Below are 22,551 nucleotides of genomic sequence, written 5' to 3' on the forward strand. Positions count from 1 at the left end.
CCCATGGAGATGTGACCCACCCAACTGTGGGTGGTAACTTTTGATTAGATGGCTTCTGTGGAATTGTAACTCCACCTATTCCAGGTCAGTCTTGATTAGTTTACTGGAATCCATTAAAGAGGAAGCATTTTGGAGATAGTCCCTTTTAGAGCCATAAGAGAGCCATGAGAAACACAAGAGCCCATGTAGCCAGAGACCTTTGGCAATAAAAAAGGAAAATGCCTCCAGGGGAGCTACGTGAAGCAAGAAGCCTGGAGAGAAAGCTAGTAGATGTAGCCATGTTTGTCACATGCCTTTCCAGTTGAGAGAGTAATCCTGAACATCATCAGCCTTCCTGAACCAAGGTATCCTTCCCTGATGCTTCTGATTGGACATTTCTATAGCCTTATTTTTGTTTGTTTGTTTTTTTAATGATCATTCCGTTCTATATATATAATAATTCACGATATCATCACATAGTTGCATATTCATGATCATGATCATTTCTTAGAACATTTGCATCAATTCAGAAAAAGAAATAAAAAGACAACAGAAAAAAAAAAATAATAACAATACCATCCCGAACAAACGGGGGAAAAGAAGTGTAATAAATAAGGTATCAGTGGCTGAGAGTTTAAATAGAGTCGAGAAGCTACTCTGGATCACTCTTACGCAAGCTTCAGTTAAACATTGCTACCTACCATGACTTGCCAATCCCCAACCCAACCATTCCAGCTAACCTAGGGCAATATACAAGATTCTACAAAGGTTCCATGCATTAGGGCAACTTTCCAGAAACCTACAACTTCGAGATGGATCCCTGGACCAGATAAGTCCGGAAATACAGAGAGGGAGGCCAGCCTCTCCAGAACATTAAGTAGTTCCATCCCCCATCCCATATTATTGGCAGCCCTTCCAACATGAAGAAGTTAGAATAGGAAAAGCCCAAATATCCCTAAAGAGTGAGAGAATGATTATAGGTGATAGTGAAGTTATACGGAGAAGGTAGGGTTTAACAAATGAGTATGATCGATGAATAATTATATTGAGATTTCTTTTAGTCTCCAGTATCTTAGAGCAGCCAGAAGTAAAAACCTAAAATTGTGGAACTGTAACTCATACCGAACTCTGAAATCTGTTTTATAACCAATTGCTGCAATGTGTTTTGAAATTTATAGTTTTATATATGTTATTTTTCACAAAAAAGAAAAAAAAAGTCAATTGTGATTAAAAAAAACAAAGATGGTGAGAGTATCGCAACACTGTGATGGTGATTAACCCCACTGGTTGAATGCTTGGAAAGTGGCTGAAATGAGCATGTTTATGTTATACACGTTCCCATATTAAAAAAAAGAAAGACACACAATTAAATGCAATACACAATCCTGGACATGATCAAACAAGGGAGGAAGAAAAGCTCGAAAGGACATTACTAGAACTATTCAAAAACTGGAATACAGACCATAAGCTTTATTTCAATGTTAAATTTCTTGAACTTGACACCTGCACTTATGGTCATTACACAGTGAATACGCTTGTGCTTAGGAAATGTACATGATAGTATTATGTGTTCAAGGACCATGATGTATACAGCCTACACTCAAGTGTTCACAAAATGGATCAATAAGTATTTAAATAAACAAAAAGACAGATGATAGATAGATACATGGATTTATAGATACATGGATAATAAGAATGGTACAGTAATCATGGCAAAATGTTAAAATTGGTGGATCTGTGGATCTGGCATTATAAGGGCATACTGGAGTTCTTTGTATCGGGTTTGTATTATTTTTATAACTGTTGTGTAAGTTCGCAAATATTTCAAAGTAAAAAGTTAAAGAAAAAAAGAACATTATTGGAACATGAAGATGTTGGAATATAGACTACAAAATCAGTATCAATGTAAATTTCTTGAACGTAATAACTGTACTTAGGGTAGTTACAAAAGTGAGTATCCTTGTTCTTAAGACATGTACATGAATGCATTATGTGTTCAAGGAGTATGTTGGTGCAAACTGCTCTCAAATATTCAGAAAACAGAAAAATGACAGAAAGGTAGATAGATGATAGATTGATAAATCGAAAATTATATGGTAAATATGGCAAAATGTTAAAATTGGTGGATCTGGGTATCTGGGACCTGGGGATGTGTTGTAGTTCTCTTTATAGGGTTTGTATTATTTATGCAAATGTCCTATAAGTCTGAAATTATTCTAAAATGAAAAGATTTAAATAAAGCCTTCAAAAATATTTTTAAAACATCATTAAGTTCTAGAAAGAGAAAATGGTAGAAGTCACAACATTGTCAATGTAGTTAATACTGCTCAATTGTATACTTATTGGATAAAACGGTTCTATATTATTTTTTTTTTTCTTTGTATGCTGTATGACCGGTGTGCCGGTCTGAATCTGTGGTGGACCCCAGAAAAGCCATGCCCTCTGATCCTCATTCAATATTGCTGGGTGGGAGCATTTTCATTCCATGAAGATGTGACCCACTCAATTGTGGGTGGTAACTTTTGTTTGGAGGATTTCCACGGAGGTGTGTCTTCACACACTGAAGGTGGAGTTGCTTGCTAGAATCCTTTAAAAGAGGAAACACTTTGAAGAGAGCCCCTTTTGGTAGAGCCACGTGAAAGCCAGCAGACGCCGCCATGTTCGCCATGTGCCCTTCCAGCTGAGAGAGAAACGCTGAATGTCGTCGGCCCTCTTGAACCAAGGTATCTTTCCCCGGATGCCTTAAATTGGACATTTCTATAAACTTGTTTTAATTGGGACATTTTCTCGGCCTTAGAACTGTAAACTAGCAACTCATTAAATTCCCTTTATAAAAGCCATTCCGTTTCTGGTATATTACATTCTGGCAGCTAGCAAACTAGAACAGCGGGGGTCACATTTCATTCTTTATCCATGTGAGTAGCCCCTTATTGCAGGACCGTCTGTTGAATTTGTTTGGTTTTGTTTGGTTTTTCACAGTTTACTTGTTTGTTTTGGAGAAGTGCATGGGCCAGGAATCAAACCCAGGTCTCCTGCATGGCAGGTGAGAATTCTACCACTGAACTACCCTCACACCCCCAATTTTATATTATATTTTAACCACAACAACAAAATGTTAAAATCAAAAAGTCACTGTTAGAGAAAACAAAGTGGCAGAGCTATTCTAGATTAAGATGATATAACAACCAAAGGCAAAGTGTGAGCCTTCCATTGGTTCTTGGTTGAACATAACAGTGACAAATGAACTTTTGGGGACAAGTGAGAAAATGGATAGGTTAGGGTATTATTATTAATATTCCTGAGTGAGAAAATGGTACTATGGTTCTTAACAGAATGTAGCATATATCCTTATTTCTAGAAATGCATGGTGAAATATTTAGTGGTGAAATATCACAATGTCTCACAAAAAGCTAACATTAGGAAAGGTTAGCTAACAATAACTGAATATAGGTGGTAGGTACAGAAATGTTAATTGCACTATTCTTGGGGAAAAAAATCTTTTTTTTTTTACAAGACTAGAAGCTTCTAAATGGCAAAGACTGAATCCTTTTAATTTTGTATCCCAGCACCTAAAACACAGCCTGGTACAATCATGTTATTGAACGACTGGATAAATGAGTGAGAATTTAAGAAGACATGCCTAATTAAAGGCATTTTATCAGGCAACATTATTTCCCAAAAATTGTAAATTAACTACCAATCACCCTTAAGTTTTCCTTTAACCCTTTATGCCAACTAAGATATTCAGGTTTTAAAAGAAGCTCATATATTTTGTTTTAACTTTTTTTATTGTATAATATAACATATATACAAAGCAAAGAATGAAAGAAGCAATAATTTTCAAAGCATTCTTCAAAATGTAGTTATAGGACAGATTCTACAGTTTGTCGTGGGCTACCATTCCATCATCTCAACTTTTTCCTTCTAGCTGCTCCAGAACATTGGAGGCTAGACGGAATATACATATTTTTATCATCACAATCAACTTTCTTTTTCTTTTTTGTGAGAAATAACATATATACAAAAAAACATTAAATTTCAAAGCACATCAGAACAATTAAATGTAGAACAGATTTCAGAGTTTGGTATGGGTTATAATTCCACAATTTTAGGTTTTTACTTCTAGCTGCTCTAAGATCCTGGAGACCAAAAGAAATATCAAAATAATGATTCAGCAATCATGTTCATTTTTTTTAACATTTTTTATTGTGAAATATAACATACATATAAAAAAGCAATAAATGTCCAACTACATTTTAACAAGTAGTTATACAACAGATTTTAATGTTTGATAAGAGTTATAGTTTAACGATTTTTCATCTAGCTACTCCAAGACACTGGAGACTGAAAGAAATATCAATATATTGATTGAGCTGTCATACTCATTTGTTAAATCCTACTTCTCTATTGTATTCTTCCTTCTCTTTTTTTCTTTTTTGTGAAAAATAACATATTTTAAAAAGCAATAAATTTCAAAGCACAGCACAAGCAGTTGTAGAACAGATTTCAGAGTTTGGTATAAGTTACAATTTCACAATTACAGGTTTTTATTTCAAGCTGCTGTAAGGCACTGGAGACTAAAAGAAATATCAATATACTGATTCAGCACTCATACTCATGTTAAACCCTACCTTCTCTATATATCTTCACCATCACCTTTGATCTTTCTCTCACTCTTCAAGAGTATTTGGGCTGTGGTCATTCTAACATTTTCCTGTTGGAAGGGGCTGTCAATAATATGGAATATTATGGATGGAATTAGTTGATGTTCTGGAGAGGCTGGCCCCTCTGCATTTCAGAACTTATCTGGTCCAGGGATCCATTTGGAGGTTGTAGGTTTTGGGGAAAGTTACCCCAGCGCATGGAAGATTTGCGGAATCTTATAATGTCCTAGGTGTTCTTTAGGATTGGCAGGAATGATTTTGGTTGGTGTTTGGCAAGTTATGATAGTAGCAACGTCTAACTGAAGTTTGCATAAAAGTGACCTCCAACAGCCTCTCGACTTTACGTGAACTCTCTCAGCTGCTGATAGCTTATTCATTACACTTCTTCACCCCCTTTTGTTCAGGATGTCCTTGCTGATCCCACGGTGCCACAGCCAGACTTATTCCTGGGAGTCATCTCCCACGCTACCAGGGAGACTTTCACCCCTGGATGTCATAACCCACGTAGGGGGAAGAGCAATGATTTCACTTGCAGAGTTGGGAAGAAGCCCATATTTTGAGATGCTAGGTTTTGGGCCTGGTAGAAATGGTGATTCCCTACATGTTGTTGCCAGCTTCCAAAATAATTAACATATGGAAAGCCTCTCACATGCTACATGACACATAGTAGGCACTTAGTATATGTTAGTTTCCTTCCTTACTTCCATTCCTTTATCTCTGATATTCTTTACAATGCTATGCCAGATGTCATAAATATCCACAAATGCTTTTAAATTTGTCACAAAACAGACAAAGCAAAATAGGAAATAAGTAGGTTGAAACAGAGACCAAAACTGAGTTAATCAGATTTAATGGACATTCATTTTGGATAAACCACTGTGAGAAAAGTCCTAGCTTGGAGGATGTAAAAGACAAGTCCGAAATAGTAGTTGTAATAGCAGCAGCTAACTTTTTGGACAACTTCATGTGTTTTGTCTCATTCAATCATCAAATAATTCACTGCAGCTTTTACTATAATTATTACCATTTATTTTAAAGTGAGGAAGCCATGCTATTCAGAAATTGGGTAGTTTGCCAAAGGTCACAGAACGGGTATGTGTTGAATCAGACTCCAAACTTACTACAGAGCTCTTGCTCTTAAATACTACTTTATGTTTTCTCCCCTTGTCTTATTCCATGTGAGGGATGAGAGTTGGTCCTATCTACTCTTCTCAAAGACATAAAGGAACCCTTCTAGACAAAATTATTAATGGAGTATTAGCAGGTCATTTAAAGCAGGCAAATGACCATTAGGAAATAACTGCTTACCTGAAGAACAGATGGGATTCTTCCCTGAAGTTTTAAGCCTAAAAAGAGGCAAACAGCATAATAAATGCAATCAGAAACTCAGATTTTATTTATACAGAGTTACCAAAATTTGTACGCTCTTCATTAAGGATATGCCAGTGGTAGATATTTCCTTATTCCTTCTCCCTTTCTTTCTTTCTACAAATATTGAGCATCTCTGATGGATCAGACAATGTACTAGGTCCTAAGGATGCAAACATAAGTAGTATGTCTCTACCCATGGTCTAGTTAGAAAAGATATAAATAAATAAATGTGAACCACAACATAGTAATGATCAAGGACAGAAATACATCAAGATATAGTGAAGCATAAAGAAAAATGTGGTTACTACTACCAGGGAGGAGAACTATTTGACTTGAGCCTTAAAAAATGAAGCGTTATTTAGCAGTACAAGGACAATCATTCTAGTTAGAGTTAAGTAAGTGATATGTTTGGAGAACAGCAAGACGAATATGACTGGAACTTGGGCAGCAGAGAAGGGAACAGGATGAGAGAATGAAGAAGTATTCAGGGACCAGGTCATGAAGAATCCTGTACACTATGCCAAGGATATTAGTCTTTACCTAGCAGACAGTGGGAAGTCCTCAGCAGATTTTAAGCATGGAAGTGCCTTTGTAAGTGACATGGTTTAAGTTTTGGAAAGATAACCTTGGTACCAGGTGAGCAATCAGAAGAGGTGAGACTGAATTAGCTGAACTAGTGATGTAGCCCACGAGAAAGGGAAAAGGACTTACATTATTAGAACAGGGGCAGGGAAAACAGGGAGGAAGGGACAGCAAGAAGAGCTGTTTTTAGTTCCAAACTGGATACCAGAGACAGAGGACATAAAGAGAGTAATATGGTTCTGGGTTTCTGCTTCAGCTGAATAAGCAATCAGATTATATTAATTCAGCATCTTGATAACTTTGAATCTAAACTGTGGAAAAACCTAGTGACAAACAGATCTGTGATTGAATACTGATTCCACAATTTCTAACTTGGCACGTTTGGAAGGTTGGTTCATATCTCTGTAACTCAGTTATCTTTCTTCATACTGCAGATAATAAGAATACCTATCTCATGGGACTGAAAATCTATCTTAAACTCTCTAAACCAATATTTTTAAACTTTTAAACAGACAGAAAAAAGTCTTTTATAAAATGAGGACATTTATATTTGTCCTGTAGTATTTTTGTAAAGATTAGCAATAAAATATGTAAAATTCTTTGCATGGTGCCACAGAAGGTATTCCACAAATAGTAGTTGACTAATAAATGAGAAAAAAATAGACTAAGATAGATGAGGAATAAAGGAGAGAAGCCTTCAAAAAAATGTAAAGGATTCATTTGAATTCAAGAGTAGCACATGATCCAGGAATATATAATTCATTGTTTTATACCCTGTGACTGCATATAAGACACCCAGTAAATATCTGTTGAACAGGGGAATAAATAAACTACCAAATGCCTTCTGTCGGCAGCTAGAGAAAACAATGGGGGACAGTACTCCATATGCATTACAGTAAAAAAACTTGGATTTGAGGGCAGGCCACAGTGGTTCAGCAGGCAGAGTTCTCACCTACCATGCCAGAGACCGGGGTTTGATTCCCAGTGCCTCCCCATGCAAAACAACAACAACAAAAACTTGGATTTGAACAACAACAGCAACAAAAACTTGGATTTAAGTCCTAAAGCCAATCAACTAACCTCTCTGAACCTCAGTTCTATATGCATAAAATTGAGATAACATCACCTGTTTCACCAGGTCACTATGAGGACCAATTCATTCATTAAACAAATATTTACATTTCACATGCATTAGAATTACTGCTACTTTTTTAAAAAAATGGAAAATAAGAAGTGTTGGAGAGGATGTCGAGAAATAGGAACACTCATTCGCTGCCTGTGGAAATGTAAAATGGTATAGCTGCTGTGGAAGACAGTTTGGCGGTTCCTCAGAAAGCTAAGTATAGAATTACCATACGACCTAGCAATCCCAATACTAGGTATATACTCCCTATTAGGTATATACCCAAAGGATTGAAAGCAGGGACTCAAATAGACATTTGCATACCAACGTTCAAAGCAGAATTATTCACAATTGCCAGAAGATGGAAACAAAGCAAGTATCCATCAACCAATGAATGAATGATAAATAAAATGTTGTATATATATTAAAAATGCAATATTATTCAGCCGTAAAAAGGAATGAAGTCCTAATACGTGACAACATGGATGAGCACGGAGGATATCATGTTGAGTGAAATACGCCAAACTCAAAAGGACAAACATTGTATGATCTCAAATATTGTATTCTATTATATGAAATAATTAAAATAAACAAACTCGAAGAGTCAGGAGCTAGAATATAGGTTACTATGGGATGGGGTGGGGATATAGAATGGAAAATTAAAGATTAAAATGTATAGGGTTCCATTCGGAATAATGGAAATGTTTTGTGAATGGATAGTGGTGATGGTATCACAAAATTGTGAACATAACACAACTGAAATATATCTAAATGCAATTGTAAGTGGAAATGTTAAATTGTATATATAGTAACAGAATTTTTAAAATTTTTAAATTCATAAAATTATACTATACAAATAGTGAAGTCTAAGTTAAACCTTGGACTATGATTAACAGTACAATTACAAAAATGTACTATCATCAATTGTAACAAATGTTCTATAACAATACAAGGTATTAATAACAGGATGCTATATGGGAATTCTGTATTTTATGTATGATTGTCCCATAAATCCACAACTTTAATAAGGGGAGAAAAAAAAGCACAAGTATTTATTAAGTGCCTACTATATGTCAGACACCATTTTAGGAGCTGAGAATAGAGAAGTGAACAAAACAAAGTCCCTGTGATGCTTATATTCTGGTTGGGGAAATACAGACAATATTTAAATATAAACTAGGTAATCAGGATATCATGTATCAGATGACAACACTTGCTATAAATAAAAATGAAGCAATGCAAGGGGATGGAGATTGATGGAAAGGGGTACTTTTATATAGGGCAGTATGATGAGATGATGTTCACAAACTTGAATAAAGTATAAAGCAGCAAGGCAAATGGATATCTGAGAGAAAAATGTGTAGAGATCTTGCAGTGGGGGAGTACACAGAGCAACAAGTAACAGGACATCTAAAACTATCATTTACTAAGGAAGCAGATTATATAAGGCCTTATAGGGCATAAGGATTGCAGATATTATTTTGAGTTAGATGGGATACCAATGGAGAGTTCTAAGCAGAGGGGTGATGTAATCTACCTTGGTTTTAAAGGTATCACCCTGGTTTTAGTGTTAAGGATAGAAGACAAAAGTAAAAGCAGGGTGACCAGTTAGAAGGCTGAGGTGATGGTAGTAAGGGAGATGAAAAGACAAAGAATTGGTTCCTGGTGGTTAAGCAGAATAGAAAGCATGAGACCTGAAAATGAATAAGAAATAGCTTGATTCTATATGAATTTCAAAAGTAGAGTTGACAGGATTTGCTAAATGATTAGCTGTAGAAAGAAAGAGCAGTGTCAAGGATAACTCTAAGGATTTTGGCCTGAACAACTAGATAGAGCTCCATTTATTGAGATTGGGGAAGAAGCAAGATGGTAGGGAAGTTAAAGTTTGACATGCTTAGTAGACACATAAGTTGAGATGATGAAAGAAGAATGCTGTGGGAAAGATGAAGTAGAAAGCAAATATTAGATATACTTAATTATGGGTATTAACATCCTTACCTTAAGAGGGAAAAGCCTTGTTTGAAAATGATATCATTCCTCAGGCACAGCACCTAGAGCAAAAACAGCCATGTTGGAACAACTGTAGGCATTCAAAGACCTCCAAGTACCTCTTTACAAAGCAGCTAGAAACCACAGCACACAAACCCAAAAGGACCCCAAGGCTTTTGTTTAGCAAAGAAGCTAAACAAAAATATATAGTCCTATATAGGACTACAGTTATAACACCAAACATGCAGGCCCACCAAAGGGCATCTTCTTTCTTATTCTGCCTACTACTTGGTTCACAGAAACTGTTGAAAAAGAAAAAATAGAAGAAGAAAAAAAAGTTTGCCCTTCCACCCCTGATTTTTTAACTTTGTTTCCCCTCACTATTTTGATACATTTTTTCCAGTATCAGTCAACAACCATTATGCATCTTCCATGTTAAGGCTAGAGGCAAGGAGCTTCCTTAAATCTTCTTCTCTAATTCTCAAAACGACACTGCAAGGCAATTGTACAGGTGAAGCAACTGAGCCCAAGAGATTATATTTCAAGACTTCATAGTTAATAAGTGGCTAAGAGGACTGTCTTACTCCAAAGGCTATATCTTTATTACAATAGACCATCTCTCTCAGTAATAAAAATAGTGAAACCAATGTAAAGAAAATAATAATGCAGGAGGCTGTAGCAGTAGCAGCTTCCCTCCCTAAGCCTCTTCTCTCCCCAGTTATCTCAATTTCACTCTGCCTTGGCCCTGCTGGCATCCATTGAAAGGATCAGCAGTATGGGTCTACTAAGGAAGTGTTTAACATAGAGGTCTTTTTATAAGGTAACTAGATAATAAATATCAAATGTACTTAAGGTTCCATAACATAAAGAAAAAAGTCTTCACACTACGGGAAACAATGCTAATTCCCTCAATATGTATGCGTTAAAAGCCTATTACACAGGAAGAAGACTGTGGGAAGATGGCTGAGTAGGAAACTCCAGAAATCATTCCCTCCAACAAAACAACTTATTGAACTAGCAGGAACAGTCTGACTCGATTGTTTCAAAACTTAGAGTCTAAAAGAATATTGCAGCTTTCAGAGAAGAGCTGGAGGAAGAGATTGGTAAAATGTGGATCAGTGAATTTCACCCTCTGTGCAGTGGCTACACTACCACATCCACCAACACCATGGCAGGCAGCAGTGGAGACTGCAGCCTGGGCTTCTGGAACAGCTTGCTGGTAACTGGGTGGGCGTTATGAACCTAGTCCTCCAAAATCCAGGTGTGATCACTGAAAATGCTTTAGATCAGCTACTTCACATCACTGAGGGGCTAGCTCTGAATTGTTTCAGTACCAACCCAGTCCCCAAGCCAAGCAAAAGTGGCAGAGGAGTCTTAAAGAGGGAGGACTTTTTATTTTCTTCTATTTTTGCTTTCCACTCCCATTTGGGAGAAATAAATCATTTGGAAAAGTCACAAATTGATGGTTCCAGCCCTCAACAACAACAATGACAAAACCTAGTAATCTGATAGGAGTGGAAGACTTAGATTTCCACAGTCAAGTTCTCAACAAAAAATTACAAAACACACAAAGAAACAGGAAAGCATGCCCATTAACAGAAAAAAAATTGCCAAAAACTATCCCTGAGGAAGCTCATACACTGGAACTACTGGGCAAAGGTTTTAAATCTATTATATAGTCAATGAACTGAAGAAATTCATATACAAAGAACTAAACAATTAGGAACATTCTGGCTGAACAAAATAAAGAGACAGAAATTATTGATATTGCCCTCCTTTCCCTCATTCCCAGACAAACTTAAAAAGGATGGTCTATAGTTGCTGTCTTAATTTTAACAGTAAGATGCACGTCTCAATTCACTCAATCTTTCTTTTTATTCTAGTGACCACTGTAAGTAACTTCAATGAACACTTTTCTGTCTTCATCTAAACTGATCTAGTGTTTCTCATTTCAGCAAACAGCATCACCATTTAATCAGTTCTAGAAGCCACATATCTAAGAGGTCACACTTGATTCTTCCTGTTCCTCCTTCCTGCATCCACTCTATCACCAAGACACATCAATTATAATTTCTACTCACAACTACCCACTTTTCTACATCTCCACTTCCAACACCCTATTATAAACTCTTTGTACTTATTGTGAACTACTGCAATAGCCTACACGCTTTCGCTACATGTAAATCTCTACAGGGGAACAAGAGTGAAAAATCTGAAATACAGTTCTGATCATGACGCTTCTTTAATGACTTCCCATTGTTTTTAAACCCTTCCCATAGACTTATTAGGCCCTGCATGGCCTGGCCTATATCAAAATCTACATATTATCTCTCAGAACACAGACTCACGTCCTCTCCCATCCAGTCACACTGGATTCTTTGAGTTCAGGTCATCCACTCTGCTACTTCTTGCCATAAATAGCTTGTATATGCAATCCCCTCTGCTTGGAATGGCCTTCTTTCTCCTCTCACATTCATCCCAACTAATTAGATTTCAGATCAATTATTAGTTTCTAAAGGAAGCTTTCCCTGACCTGCCAGATCACATTGAATCCTGATATGTCTTTACAACACCACATACTTCTCCTCTGTAACATACATTACAGTTATAATTATTCATTTAATATGCAAAATTACTCAATTTCTGTTTAAAACTAAATTCTATCTCAATTTTGGCTCACCATTGTATCCCAAAGTTTAATAAAATGGCTGGAAATTAGAAGCCACTCAATAAGTATTGAACAAATGAAGGATGTATGAATGGATATTCTACCTTGGATAAAATGTTATTTTCCCTTTGCAAATTTTTTTTTCAGTCCATTGACATAATTATTCTGAAGCCTACTGAATCAGGGAAAGTAGAGGATTGGGAGAAATTTCCATTTCCAAGTTGTTTCCAACTTGGTGGATTTATGGTTTAATATGAGGATTTGAACCCATTTGATTTTTTGTTTTGAACCCACTTGATTTTTTTTAATTAATTTATTAAACATAACAACATACGAACATGAACATTCTTCCCACATGATCATTCCATTCTTGATATATAATCGATAACTCACAATATCATCACATAGCTGTATATTCATCATCATGATCATTTCCTAGAACATTTGCATCAATTCAGAAAACGAAATAAAAAGTAAAAAGAAAAAAATTCATACATACCATACACCTTAACCCTCCCTTTCATTGATCACTAGCATTTCAATCTACTAAATTTATTTTAACATTTGGTCCCCCTATTATTTATTTATTTTTAATGCGTATGTTTTACTCATCTGTCCATAAGGTAGACAAAAGGAGCATCAGACACAAGGTTTTCACAATCACACAGTCACATTGCGAGAGCTATATCATTATACAATCATCTTCAGGAAACATGGCTACTGGAACACAGCTGTACATTTTCAGGCAGTTCCCTCCAGCCTCTCCATTATACTTAACTAAAAAGGTGATACCTATATAATGCATAAGAATAACCTCCAGGATAACCTCTCAACTCTGTTTGAAATCTCTCAGCCATTGATACTTTATTTTGCCTCATTTCTCTTCCCCCTTTTGGTGGAGAAGAGTTTCTCAATCCTTTGAAGCTGAGTCCCAGCTCATTCTAGGATTTCTGTCCCAATTGGCCAGGAAGGTTTATACAGCCCTGGTAGTCATGTCCCATGTAGAGAGGGGTAGGGCAGTGAGTACGATTGTTGCATTGACTGACATACCACATCTGAGCAACAAAAGAGGTTCTCTGGGGGTGACTCTTGGGCCTAATTTTAAGTAGGCTTAGCCTATCCTTTGTGGGGATAAGTTTCATATGAACAAACCTCAAGATTGAGGGCTCCGCCTATTGCTTTGTGAACCCACTTGATTTTAACGTCTTCCTCTCTCTGAAATTCCCACTGAAATGACAAAAAAAATTCTATACCCAGAGAACCTGCCCTCTACATATGAGGTACAATGGCTTACAACAACACAGTAGGGAGAAAGATCAAGGGTGGTAGTGGAGTTACACAGAGAAGGTAGGGTTTAACAAACTAGCATGACTGCTGTATCATTATATTGATATTTTTTTTAGTCATAGTATCTTAGAACAGCTAGAAGTAAAAACCTAAAATTGTGGAACTGTAACCCATACCAAACTCTGAAATCTACAATTCTATAACTAATTGTGCTGTGCTTTTAAACCTACTGCTTTTCTGTATATATGTTATTTTTCACAAAAAAAAAGTCGATTGTGATGATAAAAGATATTTATTCCTTCTAGCCTCCAATGTTTTGGAGTAACTAGATGGAAAAAGTCTGAGATGATGGTATGCTAGCCAATGACTAACTCTGAGATCTGTCCTATAACTACTTGTTGAAGAGTGCTTTGAGAATTATTGCTTTTTTCTTTCTTTGCTTTGTACATATGTTAAATTTATACAAGAAAAAAGTTAAAAAATAAAAAATAAAAACACAAAGGTTTTGCACTCTCATGATGCCTCAGCATGCTAGACCCTGTCATTAGGTCCCTCTGTGACCACCCCGACATCTAATTTTAAAAAATAAGCAGCTTCTCCATCTCCTCCCCATGTCCTACCTGGTTTCATGTCCTTGTAAAGTCAAATATAAACTCCCGAAACTCCACTCTGGCTTCATCAGAATCTAAGAGACTTCCAGGATACCAGCAAGTGTACACCCATGAGCATGACTGGAATCACAGAAGGAGAAGAAAGAAAGAACAGGGCAGAAAAGGTACCTGAAAAAATAATGGCCAAATATGTCCCCAGTCTGATGAAAGATATGAATATATACATCTAAAAATCTCAGCAAACTCCAAGCAGAACAGACCCAAAGAGATTTACACAAAGACACATTATAGCAAAACTGTCAAAATTCAAACTCAAAAAGAGGATTTTGAAAGTAGGAACAGAAAAGCAACTTGTTACATAGAAGGGATTCCCAACGAGATCACCAGTGGGTTTCTCATCAGACATCAATGAAGCTAGAAGAAAGAGGGATGGCACAAAGTCCTTAAAGAAAAGATGTTAACCAAAATTCCATATCCAGCAAAATTATCTTTCAATAATGAAGGAGAAATAAAGACATTTATAGTTAAGCAAAAGCTCAAGGAGCTCTTTATCAGAAGACTTGCCCTGTGTGAAATGATGAAGGGAGACCTTCAGGCTGAAATAAAAGAACACCAGAAGGCTTCCAGGAAGATGGTAGAGAAGGGTGGGCTGACTTTGCCCACGTTCCAGGAAGAACAAGAAAAGGGTCAGAAAATAAATAACCGGGATTGAAGTTGAAGTGGAGGGACTGGGAAGGAGAGACACAGGTGTCTTCAATCTCGCAAGCCCAACAGAAGTGGGTGGCATGGGGGGGGGGTGGTGAGTCCCAAGGGAGTAGCACACTCCTGCACTCTGGCCAGCACCCGCAGTAGGCTGGGAGGTCTTCCTTTACAGCCCTGCAGTCAGGAGTTCCGGTGTGGAGCCTGGAGAACAGCCAATTTGCTTCCCCTATAACTGGGGACCATTCGGTTGGTACAAGGTGCCTGCTCCTCACCCCTGAGGTGGGCCACCATGGGTGCCTGGTTTTCACAGAGACCAAGGGGTCGCCCCCAAGGGGAGGAGGGGGAGACACGCAGTGGAGCCAACCCTACACCTGACAAATGAGGGAGGTTCATGGGGTCCTGGTCCTGTTCCCCTTTACCAAAGGAGATCTGGAGAGCTCAGATGCACAAGGACATAAAGATGGGGCCAAACCACATGCTGCCATCTTTTTTTTTCTGGTGCATGGGCCGGGAGCTGAACACGGGTCTACCACACACAGGCGAGCTTTCTACCATGGAACCACCTGTGTACCCTTGTCTGCCTAGTTTTTAACAGAACCTCAAGTGTTTTTTTAATTTTCTTTTTTTGATGGATGGGCCAGGAGTCAAACCCAGGTCTCCTGCATGACAGGCAGCTGTGCTGCTGAATCACCAATGCATCATTCTGCCTAGCTTTTAATAGACTCCAAGTAGAACTGCACCCCTTACATGAGATCCAGGCCTTGGGTGGTGGGAATTACTGACAAATGAAGTAATTTGGGGGCCTTCAATGCAAACACAAGAAAATACAAAACTTAGAACAAGTGAAGGAAACCAACTTGCAAAAAAACCTTATTAAGATATTCCAATATGCCTGTGCTAGTTTGAAACTGTTATGTACCAAAAAAAAAAAAAAAAAAAAAAGCCATGTTCTTTTCTTAATTCAATCTTGTGGGGGTAGACCTATTGTCTAGGGTGGAAATCTTTGATTAGAGTGTTTCCATGGACACTGACCCACTCAATTGTGTGTGTGACTTTTGATTGGATGGAGATGTGACTCTACCCATTCAAGCTGGGTCTTGATTGGATTATCAGAGTCATTTGAAAGGGGAAATATTTTGGAGAAAGCTCAGAAACAACAAAGACAGAAACATTTGGAGATGGTTGGAGTATCAAAGAAGGTGCTTGGAGCACAGACAGAGAGAGCAGATGCCTAGATACATATGTTTGGAAATGCAGAGCTCAGCAGACTTGCAATAGGCCTTCACAAGAGATGCTAAGCAAGCTAGAACCCAGAGTTTTGCCCCAGAGAAGCTATGCAAAGTCCCACAGATACTTAGAAAGGAAGCCATTGGAATCAAAAGCTGGAAGCAATGGAACTGGGAAAAATGACCAGCAGATGCCAGCCACATGCCTTCCCATGTGACCAACATCAGTTTTTTTGAGTCAAGCTATCTTTCTCTTGATGCCTTAGTTGGGATATTTTTATGACCTTAGAAATCTGGACTTGTAACTTGATAAATTCCCTTTGTGGAAGCCAGTCCATTTCTGGTATATTGCATTTCCAATACCACTAACAAACTAAAACACTCCTAAACATGACAGAAAAATCACACAGCACATAAAGATCCATGCAGAAATGGCCCATCTAAAGGAACAAATCAAAATACCAGAGGGGACACAGAACACGTAACCACTATTCAGTGATATTTCTAAAGGTATCAAGAAACAATAGAAGAGCAAAAAGAAGAATTTGAAAGATTAAACAGAAACATAGATTTCACAGAGATCAAAGAAAATATAGGCAAATTAAAAATATACAAGAGACACATAACAGCAGATCTGAAGAGGTAGAAGAAAGAATAAGTGAACTAGAAGACAGAATTGAACTTGGGCATACAAAAGGACAAATGGCAAGATTAAAAAAATGGAACTGGATCTCAGGGAAATGATGGACAACAAAAGGCATACAAATTTAAGACTCACTGGTGTCCCAGAAAGAGAAGAGAAGAGTCAAAGGCTGGGAAGGGATAATCAGAGAAAATTTCCCAATCCTTATAAAAGACATAAATATGGAAATCAAAGAGACCCAATGAACCCCAAATAGAATAAATTCAAATAGGCCTACTCCAAGTCAGGTACTAATCAGACTGGCAAAAGTTGAAGAGACACAGAAGGTCCTGAGAGCTATACAACAAAAGGGATCTACTACATATAAGGAAAACCACATAAGACTGAGTTCGGACTATTCAACAGGCACCATGGAGGTAAGAAGACAGTGGTATGATATATTTAAGATCCTGAATGAGAAAGGCTTCCAGCGAAGGATTCTTTATCCAGCCAAGTTGTCCTTTAAGGTTGAGGGAGGGATTAAAATTTTCAGAGAGACTTCTGGAGAAGATGGCGGCTTAGTAAGACGCGCAGATCTTAGTTCCTCCTCCAGAACAGCTACTACGGGAGTAGAAACAATACAGAACAGCTCCCGGAGCCACGACAGAGATCAAAAAGACAGCGTAACCCATCCTGGAACGGCTGATTGGATGAGAGAACCCGCTCCGGTGAGATCGCCGAGGGGCGCGGGATTCTGCGGGCCAGGGCGGAAAGCGGCCGGAGTCCCTTCCTTCCTCCTTCCCGGGCCAGCTGGGACAATTGGACAGGCGGTCTCCTCAAGCCGCGGCGGCTGGCGCCCCCACCACGCGCAGCCCCCGAGAACAACTGGGAGAATTGGATCGGAGATCCTCAGGCTGCGGAGAACGGTGACCAGGGTCCCTTCCAAACACGTGACTTCCCGGTCCGGCTGGGAACGGTGCACTCTCCCGGGCCGCGGCGGGTGGGGTCCTCCCGCCACGCTTGGTGCCCCGGGCCGACTAGGAGATTCGGACAGGCGCTCTCCTGGGCTGTGGCGGCCGGCGAGCCTCCCCGCGTTCGGATCCCCGGGCCAGCTGGCACTCTTCCAAGCCACTTCGGCTGGCGAACCTCCCCCACGGCGAGAGTTTTCCAAAGTTAAAGGACCCACAGCACCTTTTACTGGTGGGACCCGCGGACAAACATGTGCCATGAGCGCCACCTACTGGGCAGGATAAGAAAAACAGAACCCAGAGATTTCACAGAAAAATCTTTCAACCTGTTGGGTCCAACACCCAGGGAAATCTGATTAAATGCCCAGACGCCAGCAGAAAATAACGGATCACGCTCAGAAAATTGAAAATATGGCCCAGTCAAAGGAACAAACCAATAGTTCAAATGAGATACAGGAGCTGAGACAACTAATGCTGAATATACGAACAGAAATTGAAAACCTCTTCAAAAACGAAATCGATAAATTGAGGGAGGACATGAAGAAGACATGGGCTGAACAAAAAGAAGAAATAGAAAAACTGTAAAAACAAATCACAGAACTTATGGAAGTGAAGGATGAAGTAGAAAAGATGGAAAAAACAATGGATACCTACAATGATAGATTTAAAGAGACAGAAGATAGAATTAGTGATTTGGAGGATGGAACATCTGAATTCCAAAAAGAAACAGAAACTATCAGGAAAAGAATGGAAAAATTTGAACAGGGGATCAGGGAACTCAAGGACAATATGAAGTGCAAAACTATACGTGTTGTGGGTGTCCCAGAAGGAGAAGAGAAGGGAAAAGGAGGAGAAAAACTAATAAAAGAAATTATCACTGAAAATTTCCCAACTCTTATAAAAGACCTAAAATTACAGATCCAAGAAGTGCAGTGCACCCCAAAGAGATTAGACACAAATAGGCGTTCTCCAAGACACTTACTAGTTAGAATGTCAGAGGTCAAAGAGAAAGAGAGGATCTTGAAAGCAGCAAGAGAAAAACAATCCATCACATACAAGAGAAACCCAATAAGACTATGTGTAGATTTCTCAGCAGAAACCATGGAAGCTAGAAGACAGTGGGATGATATATTTAAATTACTAAAAGAGAAAAATTGCCAACCAAGACTTCTATATCCAGCAAAATTGTCCTTCAAAAATGAGGGAGAAATTAAAACATTCTCAGACAAAAAGTCACTGAGAGAATTTGTGACCAAGAGACCAGCTCTGCAAGAAATACTAAAGGGAGCACTAGAGTCAGATATGAAAAGACAGAAGAGAGAGGTATGGAGAAGAGTGTAGAAAGAAGGAAAGTCAGATATGATATATATAATACAAAAGGCAAAATGGTAGAGGAAAATATTATCCAAACAGTAATAACACTAAATGTCAATGGACTGAATTCCCCAATCAAAAGACATAGATTGGCAGAATGGATTAAAAAACAGGATCCTTCGATATGCTGTCTACAGGAAACACATCTTAGACCCAAAGATAAACATAGGTTGAAAGTGAAAGGTTGGGAAAAGATATTTCATGCAAATAACAACCAGAAAAGAGCAGGAGTGGCTATACTAATAACCAACAAATTAGATTTCAAATATAAAACAGTTAAAAGAGACAAAGAAGGACACTATCTACTAATAAAAGGAACAATTAAACAAGAAGACATAACAATCATAAATATTTATGCACTGAACCAGAATACGTGCCCCAAAATACGTGAGGAATACACTGCAAACACTGAAAAGGGAAACAGATACATACACCATAATAGTTGGAGACTTCAATTCACCACTCTCATCAATGGACAGAACATCTAGACAGAGGATCAATAAAGAAATAGAGAATCTGAATATTACTATAAATGAGCTAGACTTAACAGACATTTATAGGACATTACATCCCACAACAGCAGGATACACCTTTTTCTCAAGTGCTCATGGATCATTCTCAAAGATAGACCATATGCTGGGTCACAAAGCAAGTCTTAACAAATTTAAAAAGATTGAAATCATACACAACACTTTCTCGGATCATAAAGGAATGAAGTTGGATATCCATAATAGGCAGAGTGCCAGAAAATTCACAAATACGTGGAGGCTCAACAACAAACTCTTAAACAACGAGTGGGTCAAAGAAGAAATTGCAAGAGAAATTAGTAAATACCTCGAGGTGAATGAAAATGAAGACACAACATATCAACACTTATGGGACGCAGCAAAGGCAGTGCTAAGAGGGAAATTTATTGCCCTAAATGCCTATATCAGAAAAGAAGAAAAGGTAAAAATGCAGGAATTAACTGTCCACTTGGAAGAACTGGAGAAAGAACAGCAAGCAAATCCCAAAGCAAGCAAAAGGAAAGAAATAACAAAGATTAGAGCAGAAATAAATGAAATTGAAAACATGAAAACAATAGAGAAAATCAATAAGACCAGAAGTTGGTTCTATGAGAAAATCAATAAGATTGATGGGCCCTTAGCAAGATTGACAAAAAGAAGAAGAGAGAGGATGCAAATAAATAAGATCAGGAATGGAAGAGGAGACATAACTACTGACCTCACATAAATAAAGGAGGTAATAACAGGATACTATGAACAACTTTACGCTAATAAATACAACAATTTAGATGAAATGGACGGGTTCCTGGAAAGACATGAACAACCAACTTTGACTCAAGAAGAAATAGATGACCTCAACAAACCAATCACAAGTAAAGAAATTGAATCAGTCATTCAAAAGCTTCCTAAAAAGAAAAGTCCAGGACCAGACGGCTTCACATGTGAATTCTATCAAACATTCCAGAAAGAATTAGTACCAGCTCTCCTCAAACTCTTCAAAATAATCGAAGTGGAGGGAAAACTACCTAATTCATGAAGCCAACATCACCCTCATACCCAAACCAGGCAAAGATATTACAAAAAAGAAAACTACAGACCAATCTTTCTACTGAATATAGATGCAAAAATCCTCAATAAAATTCTAGCAAATCGTATCCAACAACACATTAAAAGAATTATACATCATGACCAAGTAGGATTCATCCCAGGTATGCAAGGATGGTTCAACATAAGAAAATCAATTAATGTAATACACCATATCAACAAATCAAAGCAGAAAAATCACATGATCATCTCAATTGATGCAGAGAAGGCATTCGACAAGATTCAACATCCTTTCCTGTTGAAAACACTTCAAAAGATAGGAATACAAGGGAACTTCCTTAAAATGATAGAGGGAATATATGAAAAACCCACAGCTAATATCATCCTCAATGGGGAAAAATTGAAAACTTTCCCCCTAAGATCAGGAACGAGACAAGGAGGTCCACTATCACCACTATTATTCAACATTGTGTTGGAGGTTCTAGCCAGAGCAATTAGACAAGAAAAAGAAATACAAGGCATCAAAATTGGAAAGGAAGATGTAAAACTATCACTGTTTGCAGATGATATGATACTATACGTCGAAAACCCGGAAAAATCCACAACAAAAATACTAGAGCTAATAAATGAGTACAGCAATGTAGCAGGTTACAAGATCAACATTCAAAAATCTGTAGCATTTCCATACACTAGTAATGAACAAGCGGAGGGGGAAATCAAGAAACGAATCCCATTTACAATTGCAACTAAAAGAATAAAATACCTAGGAATAAATTTAACTAAAGAGACAAAAAACCCATATAAAGAAAACTACAAAAAAACTGTTAAAAGTAATCACAGAAGACCTAAGTAGATGGAAGGGCATACCGTGTTCATGGATTGGAAGACTAAATATAGTTAAGATGGCAATCCTACCTAAATTGATCTACAGATTCAATGCAATACCAATCAAAATCCCAACAGCTTATTTTTCAGAAAAGAAAAACCAATAAGCAAATTTATCTGGAAGGGCAGCGTGCCCCGAATTGCTAAAAACATCTTGAGGAAAAAAAACGAAACTGGAGGTCTCGCGCTGCCTGACTTTAAGGCATATTATGAAGCCACAGTGGTCAAAACAGCATGGTATTGGCATAAAGATAGATATATCAACCAATGGAATCGAATAGAGTGCTCCGATATAGACCCTATCATCTATGGACATTTGATCTTTGATAAGGCAGTCAAGCCAACTCACCTGGAACAGAACAGTCTCTTCAGTAAATGGTGCCTAGAGAACTGGATATCCATATGCAAAAGAATGAAAGAAGACCCGTATCTCACACCCTATACAAAAGTTAACTTAAAATGGATCAAAGATCTAAACATTAGTTCTAAGACCATAAAACAGTTAGAGGAAAATGTTGGGAGATATCTTATGAAACTTACAATTGGAGGCGGTTTTATGGACCTTAAACCTAAAGCAAGAGCACTGAAGAAGGAAATAAATAAATGGGAACTCCTCAAAATTAAACACTTTTGTGCATCAAAGAACTTCATCAAGAAAGTAGAAAGACAGCCTACACAATGGGAGACAATATTTGGAAATGACATATCAGATAAAGGTCTAGTATCCAGAATTTATAAAGAGATTGTCCAACTCAACAACAAAAAGACAGCCAACCCAATTACAAAATGGGAAAAAGACTTGAACAGACACCTCTCAGAAGAGGAAATACAAATGGCCAAAAGGCACATGAAGAGATACTCAATGTCCCTGGCCATTAGAGAAATGCAAATCAAAACCACAATGAGATATCATCTCACACCCACCAGAATGGCCATTATCAACAAAACAG

At 37.9% G+C, this 22,551-nt stretch overlaps 1 protein-coding gene across 1 annotated transcript in view; it reads right to left on the reverse strand.

Annotated features, from left to right (window-relative positions):
• Window positions 1-22,551, reverse strand: part of MRPL48 (mitochondrial ribosomal protein L48) — a gene marked incomplete at its 5' end in the record, with an annotated part of 129,816 nt that overhangs the window by 69,036 nt on the left and 38,229 nt on the right. Inside the window, 2 exons of the mRNA XM_077114719.1 lie at window positions 5,952-5,989; window positions 9,718-9,770. Of these exons, the coding sequence (XP_076970834.1) occupies window positions 5,952-5,989; window positions 9,718-9,770 (91 nt within the window). The remainder of the gene's footprint in view (window positions 1-5,951; window positions 5,990-9,717; window positions 9,771-22,551) is intronic.

The sequence above is a fragment of the Tamandua tetradactyla genome, chromosome 8 (assembly GCF_023851605.1).
Source record: "Tamandua tetradactyla isolate mTamTet1 chromosome 8, mTamTet1.pri, whole genome shotgun sequence".
NCBI classification, from domain to species: Eukaryota; Metazoa; Chordata; class Mammalia; order Pilosa; family Myrmecophagidae; genus Tamandua; species Tamandua tetradactyla.